The sequence below is a fragment of the Desmodus rotundus genome, chromosome 5 (assembly GCF_022682495.2).
Source record: "Desmodus rotundus isolate HL8 chromosome 5, HLdesRot8A.1, whole genome shotgun sequence".
Classification (NCBI taxonomy): domain Eukaryota; kingdom Metazoa; phylum Chordata; class Mammalia; order Chiroptera; family Phyllostomidae; genus Desmodus; species Desmodus rotundus.
In genome coordinates this window covers 137,667,962-137,683,568 of record NC_071391.1, presented here as the reverse complement: position 1 = coordinate 137,683,568, position 15,607 = coordinate 137,667,962, and the positions used below count along the sequence as shown (strand labels likewise).

The 15,607-nt window shown below is 36.7% G+C and overlaps 1 protein-coding gene across 14 annotated transcripts in view; it reads right to left on the bottom strand.

The window, feature by feature from the left end:
- The window catches only part of EHBP1 (EH domain binding protein 1), a 370,181-nt gene that overhangs the window by 196,514 nt on the left and 158,060 nt on the right, over positions 1–15,607 (bottom strand). For all 14 annotated transcript variants that reach the window (XM_071221562.1, XM_045189390.2, XM_053924179.1 and 11 more), the window contains exon 7: positions 13,118–13,257. In XM_071221562.1, the coding sequence (XP_071077663.1) occupies positions 13,118–13,257 (140 nt within the window). The remainder of the gene's footprint in view (positions 1–13,117; positions 13,258–15,607) is intronic.

Here is a 15,607-nt window from a genome sequence, read left to right as displayed (position 1 = left end):
TAAAGAGGAGGTAAATGAGAACATTACATACTTCAGAGAAAGACAAGTACCAATGATTTTACTCATAAATGGAATCCAACAAACAAAAAAATGAACTAACAAGCAAAATAGAGACACTCAAAGATAGAGAGCAGGCTGACAGCTTCTTGTGTTAGGTGGTGGGGGAGGACTGGAGGGATTGAGCAAAAAAGGAAAAAAAGAGAAAGATTCATGAACACACACAACAATACGACATGTTGTGTGGTGATTGTCATGGGGAGGGGAACAGGGGAACTGGAGGGGGTATAGGAGGGATGAATGGTGATGGACAGAGACTGCATTTGGGGGTATGTGTCTACAACACATACAGTGTACAGATGGGTTGTAGAACCGTGCACCTAAAACCTGTATAATTTTGATAACCAGTGTCACCCCAATAAAAAAATACTAAAAAAAGAACACGACACATTTAAGGAAATGCAAGTTGTTTGGTATTTAACATGCCAGGGATGGGTAATGAAATAAGATGAGGCTGGCAAATGTTCTAGTATGGAAGTTCTTGTGACCAAACTAAAGAATATGAACTTTACTTTGACAGCTGTGGGAACCCACTGAAAGATCAAATGTATATTTTAGAAACATCATTCCAGGAGCAACATGGTGGCAGCATTGGGGAAAAACAAACAAACAAACAAAATACGGCACAGAAAGCAAAGAGATAAGTAGAAAGCAAAAAGATAAGTAGTTCAGCCAGTACCACTCCATGAGGAGAGGCACACAATAAATACTGCTAATTAAAAAATAAATTAAGAAAAAAAGATTAATGGTTAATTTGACACGGGGTATCAGGAAAGGAATCAAGTACAACTGCCAGGTTTTCATCTTGGGTGACTCTCTGGACAGTAGTTCTAGCATGGCAACGGGGGCTGTTAGGTTTGGGTATACCAACCTTTAAGTGCCTGTGAAATTTGTCATGGAAATAACTCAACTGGCAGTTGCATATGTGGGTGTGAAGCCCAAAATACATAATTTTGTTATGAATTTCTCCTTCTAAAAAAGTATTTTCTGTTCCTTACAAATTTCCTATAGTCAATGTATTTATATTTATAATCAGAAAAAAAATTAAAAATTAAAAAAAGATTTACAACGAAATGTATTCCCAGTTTTTTTAAGTGGAAAGCTTTCCCTGTAATATACTACCCTGACCAAAAAAAATTCCCTGGACTAGTATTTTTATATAATACTTTATTATTAAAGGCTTGTTTCACCAGAAATTTACATGTTTAGAAAATGTTTATGTTATAGCACAAATTTCTACCCTATTCCTTCTCAAATTGAGCAATAAACTGGTAGTGAGCACATTTAGTCATCATAACAGTGTGTCAATTTGAACTTGCTTCACATTGGTAAGAATGGGAAGGAAAACTAAATTAGGGGCAGGCAATCGAAGCAAAGGGTCAAGTCATTTGAGACTCTTCTTAACAGTTAGGAAGGCAAAAGAAGATAGAAATTGACCACCAGAGATTATCACACTGAATAAAAACAGGGGGTGGGAGCACAAAGAGTGGGTGGCTTTTTTCTCTTAGGAAAGTCTGTAGTTGAGTTTAAAAAAGTAAATTGCTTGGAACTATAAAATACCTGCAAATCTTGCAGGATCATCATTCTTCTTTCCAAAGTATAACAAAATTCAGTACAGATACATCTCATTTTAAGACAGTAACATTTCAACTTCCTGGCAGAAATCAAGACCACAAAGATGTTCCTTTTCTCACAGGCTCAAGCCCATAAATATTTGATTTATAGATACAATTAATGGGTTTAGTAATGTAATTTTCAATTTCACAGTGGACTGCAATGGGGGAAGGGACGGACTTTAGGTAAAACTGTAATTACTGAGTAGTGTATCTCCCTGGATATTCAACTCCCGTCTCTGAATTAATAAATAAGCCTAATGGCTTATTATTATGATTAAGTTGCTCCCAAATTTTAAAAGCCTCTCAACCATTAGCCCCTTCTAGTTTAGTCAGTCTCTCTTAATCTTTATATGAAAATATCTTAAAAACTTAGAAGTCTACAGTTTCTCACCTACCATTTATTCTTCAACTCGATGCAATCTGCTTTTATCCCCTTTATCCATACCCCTTACTGAAACTTCTGTCACTTAAGTAACCATTCTAACTGGCAAATATACCAGACATCTTTCAGTTTTTATCATACTTGACTTCTGTATGAAACATAATTAACAATTCCCTCCTTGAAATTCTTCTGCCCCTTTCAAGACATTAGTATCTCTGGGTTCTCCTCCTCTTTAGTAGTTCTGTCTTGGTCTCCTATAATGATAACTCTTCTTCCCTCTGCTTCGCAAATATTATTATTCCCCGGGACCCCATACTTGGTCCCACTCTACACACCCCCTTCCTCAAATCTGCTCTTCCTGGAAGAATTAATCTATTCGTATGGTTTAAACCAATGCAAATAATTCTCAGATACGTGTAGTGAGTACTAGGCTTGCATTTCCAAATGTCTAGTAGGAATTTCCACCCTAATGACCCTAGATATTCCCCTCACATACTTAACATAGAAAAAATGAAATTAAATAGCTGTCATGTTCACCTTTTATCTTTTTTTAATTTAAATATATTTATTGATTATGCTATTACAGTTGTCCCATTCCCCCCCCACTCCACTCCATCCTGCCCACCCCCCTCCCTCCCACATTCCCCCCCCATAGTTCATGTCAATGGGTCATACGTATAAGTTCTTTGGCTTCTACATTTCCTACACTGTTTTTACCCTCCCCCTGTCTATTTTCCACCTATCATCTATGCTACTTATTCTCTGTACCTTTCCCCTCCTCTCCCCCTCCCCCTCCCACTCCCTTAATGACAATCCTCATGTTCTAGTTGTTTGCCTAGTTTGCTCTCGTTTTTGTTTTATGTGTGGCCGTTAATAACTGTGAGTTTGCTGTCATTTTTGTTGTTCATATTTTTTATCTTCTTTTTCTTAGGTAACTCCCTTTAACATTTCATATAATAAGGGCTGCGTGATGATGAACTTCTTTAACTTGACCTTATCTGAGAAGCACTTTATCTTCCCTTCCATTCTAAATGATAGCTTTGCTGGATACAGTAATCTTGGATGTAGGTCCTTGCGTTTAATCTTGGGTAATGGAATTATGATGTGCCTTGGTGTGTTCCTCCTTGGGCCCAGCTTCTTTGGGACTCTCTGAGCTTCCTGGACTTCCTGGAAGTCTGTTTCCTTTGCCAGATTAGGGAAGTTCTCCTTCATTATTTGTTCAAATAAGTTTTCAATTTTTTGTTCTTCCTCTTCTCCTGGCACCCCTATAATTCGGATGTTGGAACGTTTCGAGATGTCCTGGAGGTTCTTAAGCCTCTCCTCATTTTTCCGAATTCTTGTTTCTTCCTTCTTTTCTGGTTGGATGTTTCTTCCTTCTGGTCCATACCATTGATTTGAGTCCCAGTTTCCTTCTCATCACTATTGGTTCCCTGTACATTTTCCTTTGTTTCTCTTAGCATAGGCTTCATTTTTTCATCTGTTTTTCGAACAGATTCAACCAAGTCTGTGAGCATCTTGATAACCAGTGCTTTGAACTGTGCATCTGATAGGTTGGCTATCTCTTCCTCGCTTAGTTGTATTTTTTCTGGAGCTTTGAAGTGTTCTGTCATTTGGGCCATTTTTTTGTTTGTTTGTTTGTCTTGGTGTGTCTGTTACTTTAAGGGGCGGAGCCTTAGGTGTTCACCGGGGCGGGGTAATGCTGGATGCTGCACTGTGACGCTGCATGTGGGGGAGGGGCCGAGTGGGAGCAATGGCACCCGCCTCACTCTCCTCCGGATTTCAATCTTTCACTCCGATACAACCACAATCAAACTGGGCCACTCTGGTGCTGGTTCCCGAGTAAGTGGGCCTGTGCACACTCTAGGCCCCTGTGGGTCTCTCCAACAACCTCTCCTGTGAGGCTGGGAGTCTCTCCTGCTGCCGCCCCAACCCCTAGGGGCGCTTTCAATCAGAGGTTTGAGGCTTTATGTCCCCGAGCTGGAGCCCTGGGTTGCACGGTCTGGGTCTGCTTTGCTGCCGGCCGTTCGTCAGGTTTATCTGTGGGCTAATGTGGTTCCGCAGGGTGCTACCCGCCACTCTGCCTGCCCCACTCTCCGCCACTCTGAGTCTGGCCCTCTGGGTTTATCTGTGCAAATGTGGGGCCGCAGGGTCTGCTAGTGCTCGGACTGCCTGCGCCATTTGTCCCACACTCCGCCAGTCTCAGTCCTGCCACAGCCACGCGAGTCCTCTCCACCCCGGTGCCCGTCTCCGCCCCTCCTACCAGTCTGGATGTGTTTATTTTCTATTTCCTTAGTGTCGGTCCCCCTTGCTGTTCGATTCTCTGTCAGTTCTGGTTGTGCGAGGAGACGCAGTGTGTCTACCTACGCCGCCATCTTGGTTCCCCCCACCTTTTATCTTTAACACCTAGCAGTTTTTAGCGTAGCCAGACAGTATAAATGAATAAGTACAAGTAATAATACTTGGCATTATGTTTATAAAGGCAGAAAGGCATAATAATCTTATTTTTAAATTATAGAAATAGCATTTTTATCTATGTGTCTTTCTGTATCTATGTATCTGTGCACATAGGCATATATCTATGTTTCATTTATCTCTAGAAATGTTAAGCCACCCCAAAATTTGGTGGCTTCAAATAATAAATTATTATTTCTCACAGTTTTGTGTTGGCTGGATTCTTAGATGTTCACTGCAATTAGATGATGGCCAAGACTAAAGTCACCTGAAAGTCAGAACTGGGCCGAACATCCAAAACTGCTTCTTCACTTGTATGTTTGGCAAGAAGGCTGTAACAGCTGGGTAGTTTGGGGTTCCTCTCAGTACAGCAATCTCAGGGTACTTAGACTCTTTTACATGGCAGCTGGCTTCTCCCAGAGTATGCACTGTAAGGCGCTCAGGTACAAACTACAAAGCATTTTATGACTTTAAATTTTAAACATTATCAAGTTGCGTCCACAGCATTGCATGCAGAGGGGACTACAAAAGGGCAAGGATATTGGGAGACATTGTTAATTGGAGGACAATCTTTGGAGACCAGCTACCACACATTGTATCAGTAAATCAGAAAGTTGAAATCTTTCCTTTTCTTAATAATCTAATATATTAAGTATAATTTTTATGTTGTCCTCCAGCACTTTGCTATGCACATATGTAAAAGGCTTTAAATTGTGTAATTCAATGAATTTTGACAAATGTATACACCCATATGTGATGATGCAGAACACTGAATCACCCCAAGTTCTCTCATGCCTCTTTTCTATCAATGATCAATAGGTTATCACTATTCTAATGTTTTTCACATAAGAATAGTTTTACCTATTCTAGAACATCACATTAGGGAATCATACAGTATACACTCTTTTATGTAAGTCCTCTTTCATTCAGCATAATGGACTTTGAGATACATCTATGGCATTGAACATATCAATAGTTCATTTTTATTGCTGAATAGTATTACATTCATGAATATACTACATTTTAGCCATTCTCTTGTTGATGTTGCTTCCAGTTTTGGGCCATTATAAATAAAAATGTTATCAATATATTTTTACAAGTATTTTTATGGACATGTTTTCATTTCTTTTGAATAATATCAAAAAGTAGAACTGCTAGCTCAGAAAGTAGGAAAATGTTTAGTGTTATAACAAACTCCCCAAGTGACTATACCATTATAAACTCCACCAACAATGGATAAGAGTTCCAGTTGGTTTGCATCCATGTCAACACTTAGTATTGCCAGTCTTTTAAATTTTATCCACTCTAGTAAGTGTGGAGTTACATATCATTGTGATTTTAATTTACTTTTCCCTGATGAGGAGTGGTATTGAGAACAATGTCATGTGCATATTGGCCAGTGATATATCTTCCTTCATGAACCACATGTTCAAATCCTTGCCCACTTAAAAATAATAGGGTTATTTTTTATTACTGAGTTACAGGGCATTTTTTTAAAAATCTATTCTGGACACAAAATATATGTCAAATATATGTGTTGTGAATTTTTCTTCTAGTCTGTTATGTGCCCATACATTTTCATAATGGTCCATTTTGATGAGTCTGTGTTTTTAATTTTGATGAAGTCTAATTTATCAAATTTTTCTTTCATTGCTCCTGTATTCACAAATATGTTGTCATTTTTTTTTTTCCAGGAGCTTTATGGCTTTAGCTTTTATACTTAGGCCTATAATCTACCTTAAATTAGCGTTTGTGTATGCCAAAAGGTAGGAATTGAGACTCATGTTTTTCTTCATGGACATCTGAGTGTTTCAGCATCACTTGTTGAAGACTTTCTTTTCTTCACTAAATTATGGTGCAATTTTGTTGAAAATTAATTTATCAAATAAGTGTGACTTTTTTCTGGACTGTGTTTTTTCCATTAATCTGCCATATGCCTATACCACACTATCTTATTATAGCTTTAAGTAAATCTTGATATAAGACAGTATTAGTATAACAATTCTGTTCTTTTTCAAGATTTTTTGGTCATTCAGGTCCTTCGAATTTCCAAATATATTTTAGAATTAGCTTTTCAATTTCTACTTTAAAAAAAAGCCTGATAGGACTATGAATGGCATTGAGTTGAATCTATAGATGGCCATGGGTAGAAGGGACATATTAACAATATTGAATCTTCTAATCTATCAACAAAAACTCTCCATTTATTAAGGTCTTTTTAAATTACCTTCAGTAATGTATTGTTTTCAGTGTAAAGTTTTTTTTCACATCTTTTGTTAAATTTACCTCTAAGTAGTCTGTTAAGTTTACCTCTATTATATATGAAATTGTTTTATTAATTTCATTTTCCAAATGTTAGTTGTTCATATATAAAAATACAGATTTCCCCACATTGATCTTGTGTACTGTGTACTTAGCTGTACTGTGCCCTGCTAGGATCTCCAGAATAATGTTGAATGTAAGTGGTAAGAGCAAATATCCATGCCTTGATCCCAATCTTAGGAGGAAAGTGTTTAGGGTTTCACCATTAAGTATGATGTTAGTTGTAGCTTTCCATAGATGCTTTTATCAAAATGAAGAAATTCCCTTATAATAAACTTGGTATTCAATTTTGTCAAATGCTCCTTTTGAGATAATAATATGGTTTTGCTCCTTTATTCTATTAATATGGTTAAACCAACCTTCCATTCCTAGGACAAATCCTCAGTCAATGCATATTGGTACTTAAAATATTATTTGTCTCCTGGCTTCTACCCTAAGTAAATATTGGAGAGCTTCTAACTTCTTCACATCTCTCATTTCCATTCTGGTCTGCTGAGATGGGCTCCTAGTATCTGCAGAATTCTCTCAGAGCCTTGAGGGGGATGTGAAGAGAATGTTCAATTGTCATTAGTAGAAACAAAACAGCGTGAGAGTTTAGAAGTGCAGCAGAAAGTAGGATAAATTTGTAATCTGTATCTTCTGCCTCTTCTACAATTCTCTGAATTGACACACACTTGAATTCTGAACACTGGGAAGAGATATTCTTGCTGTCTTCAATCTCTCATTTTATAATCTCAAACTCCTTTAAAAAGGAGTTAGCTGTGGTGCCTTATAAACCTTTTAGCTCAAGAAAATCAGAACTGATCCCATCTCTGTGTGTCTACCCTATTTCCCAAACTTAACACCTAACCGATGAAGAATTTCAAAAATTCTCATCCTTTATACAGACCTCCAGAATAGGTTGCCATTTATTTATTTTATTTTTTTATTTTATAGAGTCCATAGCAGTCCTATGATTTTGTTTGTGAGCCTTCTAGGTAATGGAGAATAGATATCCCAGTAAAAACCCAAAGCAAATTAATGGATGTATTCTCTGACCAGAGCCCCAAGTTTATTTTAAGGGACCTTCTAATCAAAGGGAGGAACCCTACTATTCCTATTCAAGTAGGACATTTGATCTCAGAGGGCTGAGTCGTACCATAATCAACTCAAGCTCCTCATACCGCTACTACCACCTGTACTATAAGATTATGTCCCTTGAAAGTAGCCAATATATCATTCTCCTCCTCTTCCAAAATTAATTTTACCAACTATAGGAAAAGGATTGACAAAAACCAGGCACATTACTTAACAGTAGAAATGAATCCTGATTTATAAATTGCATCAGGATGGGAGGACTGTGAATGGACTGTACATACAATGGAAGGCCACAGCTTGAGCTTCTCTGACTGTGGAGAATTGTAACTGGGCATGTCCCTTACAGGGACCAGGGAAATTATGCTTATTAAACTGTAACAAAAGATATCAGCTCTTGGACAGCATGAAGATTCTAACCTAATCACTGCTGTCAACTATGTGGATCTTGTCTGCTTGTACTCAAGTTGTCATGTGAGTACAGAAGTCAAAGAACAGCCCTTGTGCTGCTATGAGGATTCCAGGGGAAAAAATGAATGTTCTGCTGACATGCTGTGTCCTGTCCAATATCCTTCTAAGTGAATCTAATGCTAAGTTTGGCCTATTCAGGTCATGTGAGTCTGAATGTGTACTTAAACCCAAGGAAAATATTGGGTGATCTTTGCAACAACTAAAAGTATACCAGGGGCCTTCCGGTAGCTCATAATATCTAGTTTCCCTGATAATGTTTTGATACAAACTGCTTCACATAAACTTGATTTCCTGAGCTGTATTCAATAGGACTTTAACGTTTGTGCAGGAGACTTTCTTTTTCTCTTCCTATTGTTGTTTGTTCAGATATTTAACATGTATACCAAAGATGGTCAAATTACCAAATTTTGGTTCAAGCACTATGAGGCTGCCATACAGATGAAGGTACAGATTGTTTTAAAACCATATATAACTTCTAATATTTGCTACAGTATTATAAAACTTCAAATTATGAAAGTAAACTTTTCATTAAAAGGGTTTGTTTCTTCAACTCCAAGGTCTATTGCTCTCACTACATATCAGCGATGTTTCCAACTGCAATTCAAAATTCCCCTGCTGCACTTCTTTAGAATGCATCTACACATATATCATCAATAAAAGGTTCCCGCCTAAGAGCCAGTCCCAAAGTGTTTCTAGTTAGCAGTGAATTCTGTCTCAGCCAGAAGAGGGTAGAGATTTTTGGTCAGTCCAAGCATAGATACCATGAATCTATTTTTACCTTCTAGAAAAGACTGTAATTGCAGAAGATACAGTATGTTCATTATTACTGCCTTACAGCAATATTCCATAAGAAATTACTGACTACATGAATAGCCTCTAGGTATCAATCTAAGATATACACAAAATAGTTGTAACGATCTGTTCCTTCAAGAAGTTTGCAACTTAGCTGGGTAATAATATACCCATATAATTTTATTGATATAATGTTACCGTATTTTATGTATTTATATTACAACAATGTAGGCAGAATTTAAAATAATGATACCTCCCTTTATAAAAACTGTGTCAACAATTTCAAAGCTGAAGGAGGAGTGAATGTAAACTGTGCTTAAGTTATTGTCACGTTAGCTAGTAAATGAAAATACCCACCATACTTTATTTGTATCATGTTTATAAAATACTCATTTTTGGTACTCCTCAGCTATTATTTTAACATTACTGCTGTTAAATTTTAATATATTTTTAGCCCTAATCCTTAAAAAAATCCTGAAAGTTAGTAAGTTTGGAGTAGAATTTATATGTGCTAAAAAAAAGTACAAGCAAGGAAGCCAAACCACTGCCATAACATGCTGTGCTATTAATTTAAGTGACTGTACTCTGCAAATACAGGGGAAAAAATGCAACATCAAAGGAAAAATATATTACAATATTGTAAATTTACTGACTTAGAACATACATCTAATCATTCACAGTACCTACCTGCCTCTGCTCCCTTAACACACACATTTGAAAAACTAGTCTTGAATTATTTAAGGTTTGAATTATATGTCTCCTCTACATTACATTCCTTCCATTAAATGGGACCACACTACCCTATATAAGGTAGTACATGATTAAAGGAAAAAATGAATGCAATAATAAGGCAGAGTGGTGAACATGGGCTACAATAGAAGAGGGAAGCCCCATTCATTCATTTATGGCCTTTCAGTTAACATATATTAAATTCTCAGTATGTTCTAGACAATGTGCTAGAAGCTAGAGATGAAAAAATATTAGAACATAGTACTTTATAAAATAGGGGAAAGAAATATATAAATAATAGTAGCATTCTAAAGAAATTTTGGGTCACAAGCTGCATTAAAACAATTTATTCAATTAGGATCAGTGAATTTTAGGCTATCTAAAATAAAGTTATTCCTTTGGCAAAAGTTTTGGAAAATAAGGTATATGTATATGTTTAAGCAATAATGGTTGCTATGGCATGAATGTTTGTGTGTCCCTGCCCAAATTCATATGTTGAAATCCTAATTCCCAGTGTGACAGTATTAGGAGTTGGAGCCTCCAGGAGGTGGAGCCCTCATGAATGAGATCGATGCCCTTATGGAATAGGCCCAGAAGAGCAAGCCTGACCATTTCCACCATATGAAGAATACAGTAAGGGGTATGTGACCCAGAAGAGGGTCCTCACCTGACCATGCAGGTACCCTGCTCTCAGACTTCCAGCCTCCAGAACTGTGAAAAATTTTGCTATTTATAAGCTATCTAGGCTATTGTACTTTGTTATGACAAACCAAATAACTAAAACAAGAGTTTAGCTATAAAATCTAATTATTATTGAGTGCCTTCATTAAATCTGTATTTTGCTCAAAAATAATGTCCTTCCTTTTCCTTTCAATACCAGTGCAGAACTTGTAACATATTGTTATCACCTGTTTTTCTCATTACTGTGACCAAGACAATATAATATAGCTCAAAACACCTATGTAAATGTATGGGTTATTTATTTCTACTTATGATAATAGTGCCTAACTGAAATTTAGTTTTAACTAAAAGCCATCTACAAAGAACAAACTGTATCCTCTAATTAAAAGATCAAATTATATCCTGCTGGAATTATGAAAACTCATGCTTTAAGAAATGCCTGCATTTGTAAATGGTACCATGTTAGCATAAAGGTTTCTCAGACTATGTGGCAACAGAATTAAAGTTTCAAAGACAGGCAGAAGGTCACTGGTGGTAGTAGGAGAAGAACACCAACTTACCTTCTTGAACTACTCCAATTAGCCAAATAAAACAAGGAACTCAAAGACAGGAAAGACATGGCATTTTATAAAGAACTGTATAATTGTTGCTGACATTATTATAAACATAATGCAAATGTCAGCTTTTATTATTGGGAAAAAAAAACCCAAAATGTTATTGAAAGAAAAATAACAGCCAGAAGGGGTTAGAGGGAGGGGTTCAAATAAAGAGAGAATCATATTGAATCTCTCATCTTACACGAAGTGAGTTAACACATTATGTTTTATTTTTAATGTTAGTAGAGAAATATAGGTTTATTCATTTTTCCATCTGGCTTATTTATTTTAGAGGATGATATTCTAAAATGAAAACAGGACATTTAATTTCCAAGTTACGCTATTAAAAAATGCTTAAATAAAAAAAATTTGAGAATGGCAAAATGTACTGAGGAAAAAATAATTTTAAAATTCCCCCAAAAAAGTATAAATAAAGTAATGTAAACAAAATTAAGAGTGTCAATTATCAAGAAACATAACTATTAAAGGGCAAGAACTATAAGGTTAGCTCAGTGAAATACTATTTATAAGAGAAATGCTTAATACAGATAGGTTAAAAAATGTAATAACTACATCAATAAAAAATATAAAGAAAGCATGGGTTACAAATAACATCACGCAAAATTTCAAGGAAAAAACATTAAATGGGGCAAACTGATCAAATGAAAATCCACAATGAAGCTATGAGGAAATAAATTTTTATGAACTAAATTAACATTGAAGTTCTCTTTCCTAAATTAATAGATCATGTATCTAGACTATAAAGAAAAACTCGTATTTTTTTAAAAACTGAAATTTAACAGGCTTCAGAATCTTGTATGAATGAAATTAAACTATAAAGAAACTAAAAATAAATAAAGCTCATAATAAAATATACTCTCCTAAACACCCTATGGTTAAATAAGAAATCAAAATGGCAAACATGAATTAGAAAATAATAATTTATAAAATTGACACAGGACAAAACATCTGTCTTTGCATATAAGTTTGAGCAATTCCTTACAATAGATTTCTAGACATGGAGTGGAAGTGAAGGTCACCGAAGCTAAGTCAAGAAACTTTTTGGCTAAGGAGTTAAATGGGTCATTTATGTAATATGTGGAAATCCCTCATATAACAGTAGGAGTAGAGGTAGAGCCAAGAGTTGGATGACAAAGTGCCCTATGAATTTGGAAAAATCACTAAGAGGTGTATAAATGATAGAAGTCAAAGAATACCAATCCAGAAATTTAGAGCAATTTATTAGCTGAAAGGAGTATATATATTTAGTACTTTATTTTTACTCAGATAATAAAGATATAACATCAGTTCCTTATGTGTGATAGCCAAATCATCAATAGGCACTTATTGACCAATTAATATAAAGAGGTTAGGTAGTAGTTTGATCAAACTATAATGAATACATACATGGAAGCTTCTAAATATAGAATAAAATGTCAATGCGTTAGGAGAAGGTAGCTAATGCATCTTCTCATTTCTTTACTTATAGAGGCTTCATTCATACATTGACAAAATAAGTATGAGCATATTTAGGCTACTTTATGTTATAATTAGTATCCTATAAAGTTTTATGCTTTATTTTTTTAAAGATTTTATTTATTTATTTTCAGAGAGAGGGGAAGGGAGGAAGAAAGAGGAGAGAAACATGAATCAGTTGAGCAAGCAACCTTTTGGCTTACACGTAGCTCAATCCACTGAGCCACACCAGCCAGGGCTGGTTTTATGCTTTCTTGACTAAACTTGGAGTTGATCTTAGACTGCTGAAATCTGTTATTACCAGCAGCATGCAAAGTTTTTAGAGAACTAAATGGTATATTATATTTAAAAGGCTTAAGGAAGAAAAAATACCTTGTTAGTGAAATTGTTTTTTACTGGGAAACAGGAATGAGTTTTTCAACTTTATAAAAAAAAAGATAAACTTTTAGCTTAATATTCATAAAACCAACCTGTAATTTTTGCTGCTTTTTCCTCCTGGTTCACTCGGTTCTCATCATCTTCTTCATTATCTTCTTCAAAGTCATCTAAATTCCCAATGTCAGCCTGCTTCATACTCATCAAACTAGCCAAACTTTGCATGTCTTCATCCCTACATCGATAATTTATAATATAATACATAGTTCATTAAATGACATTGATTGAAAAAGAATTGTTTATTAAGAAAATAGTATTAATATATTCATTTTCCATGTGTTAATAAGTCTTTTTACACAGCTGTACATACTACTGAAAAATCTAAATACTCATTTATTAATTTTAATTTTTAATTTAATGATTTTAGATAGAGGAAAGGGGGAGAGACAGAGAAAAGAGGGAGGGAGACAGTGAAGGAGGGAGGGATGGGGTGTGAGAGAAAGACATCCATTTGTTATTCCACTTACTTATGCATCTATTGGTTGATTTTTGTACATGCCCTGACCAGACATGAAACCTGCAACCTTAGCGTATTGGGACAACGTTCTAACCAACTGAACTACATGGCCAGGATCCTCATTTATTAATTTTTAAAAAGCACGTTTCATTAGTAAAAACCAAACAGGATTAAAAACTAACTGGTTAGGAGTTACTTTAATTCTGTGCTGCAGACCTATGGAAAACTAAAATTTTCTTTATGGGATTAAAGTATGGTTTCTCAGCCATGAAGTCTAGAAACAAAAACTTGTTTCATAAAACAGTGAAACGGTTGGCAAATCTGATGAGATCTAGACTTTAAAGTATTTAAATTTTCATAAGGAACTAAAATAGAAATTCTTAATCTGAAGGCCATGAACACTTTTGGTTTTATGAACTGAAAAGGAAAAAAGTAGTAAGGCCCTGTAACTTACACTTAAATCTTGTTTAAAGGTGCATTTTTCTCAAAGGGGTTTTATATAACTCCCCAAAAGTTAAAAAACCAATGTAATATAAAAAGTTTCTTAAGACAAAGTCTAGCCCTTTTAAGAATTAAAAGATAGGAACCAAGATGGCGGCGTAGGTAGACACACTGCGCCTCCTCGCACAACCAGAACTGGCAGAGAATAGAACGGCAAGGGGATCCAACACCAAGGAAATGAAAAATAAACATTCATCCAGACCGGTAGGAGGGGTGGAGACGGGCACCGGGGTGGAGAGGACTCGCATGGCTGTGGCGGGACAAACGGGGCAGGCAGTCCGAGCACTAGCAGACCCTGCGGCCACACATTCGTGCACAGATAAACCGAGAGCGCCGGACAGGCAGAGTGCGGGTAGCACACTGCAGCCCCACATTCGAACATAGATTAAACCGGACGAATGGCGGGGAGTGAAGCAGACCACGCAACCCGGGGCTCCTGCGAGGGGAAATAAAGCCTCAAACCTCTGACTGAGGGCTCCTGTGGGGGTTGGGGCTGCAGCGGGGGAGACTCCCAGCCTCGCGGGAGAGGTCATTGGAGAGACCCACAGGGGCCTAGAGTGTGCACAAGCCCACCCACTGGGGAACCAGCACCAGGGGGACCCAGTTTGATTGTGGGTATCGGAGTGGAAGATTGAAGTCCGGAGGAGAGTGAGGTGGGCGCCATTGCTCCCTCTCTGCCCCTCCCCCACATGCAGCGTCACAGTGCAGCATCTAGCGTTACCCCGCCCCGGTGAACACCTAAGGCTCCGCCCCTTAAAGTAACAGACACGCCAAGACAAAAAAAAAAAAGAAAAAAAAAAATGGACCAAATGACAGAACACTTCAAAGCTCCAGAAAAAATACAACTAAGCGAGGAAGAGATAGCCAACCTATCAGATGCACAGTTCAAAGCACTGGTTATCAAGATGCTCACAGACTTGGTTGAATCTGTTCGAAAAGTAGATGAAAAAATGAAGCCTATGCTAAGAGAAACAAAGGAAAATGTACAGGGAAGCAATAATGATGCGAAGGAAACTGGGACTCAAATCAATGGTGTGGACCACAAGGAAGAAAGAAACATCCAACCAGAAAAGAAGGAAGAAACAAGAATTCGGAAAAATGAGGAGAGGCTTAAGAACCTCCAGGACATCTCGAAACGTTCCAACATCCGAATTATAGGGGTGCCAGAAGGAGAAGAGGAAGAACAAAAAATTGAAAACTTATTTGAACAAATAATGAAGGACAACTTCCCTAATCTGGCAAAGGAAACAGACTTCCGGGAAGTCCAGGAAGCTCAGAGAGTCCCAAAGAAGCTGGACCCAAGGAGGAACACACCAAGACACATCATAATTACATTACCCAAGATTAAATGCAAGGACCTACATCCAAGATTACTGTATCCAGCAAAGCTATCATTTAGAATGGAAGGGAAGATAAAGTGCTTCTCAGATAAGGTCAAGTTAAAGAAGTTCATCATCACCAAGCCCTTATTATATGAAATGTTAAAAGGAGTTACCTAAGAAAAAGAAGATCAAAAATAGGAACAGTAAAAATGACAGCAAACTCACAGTTATTAACGACCACACCT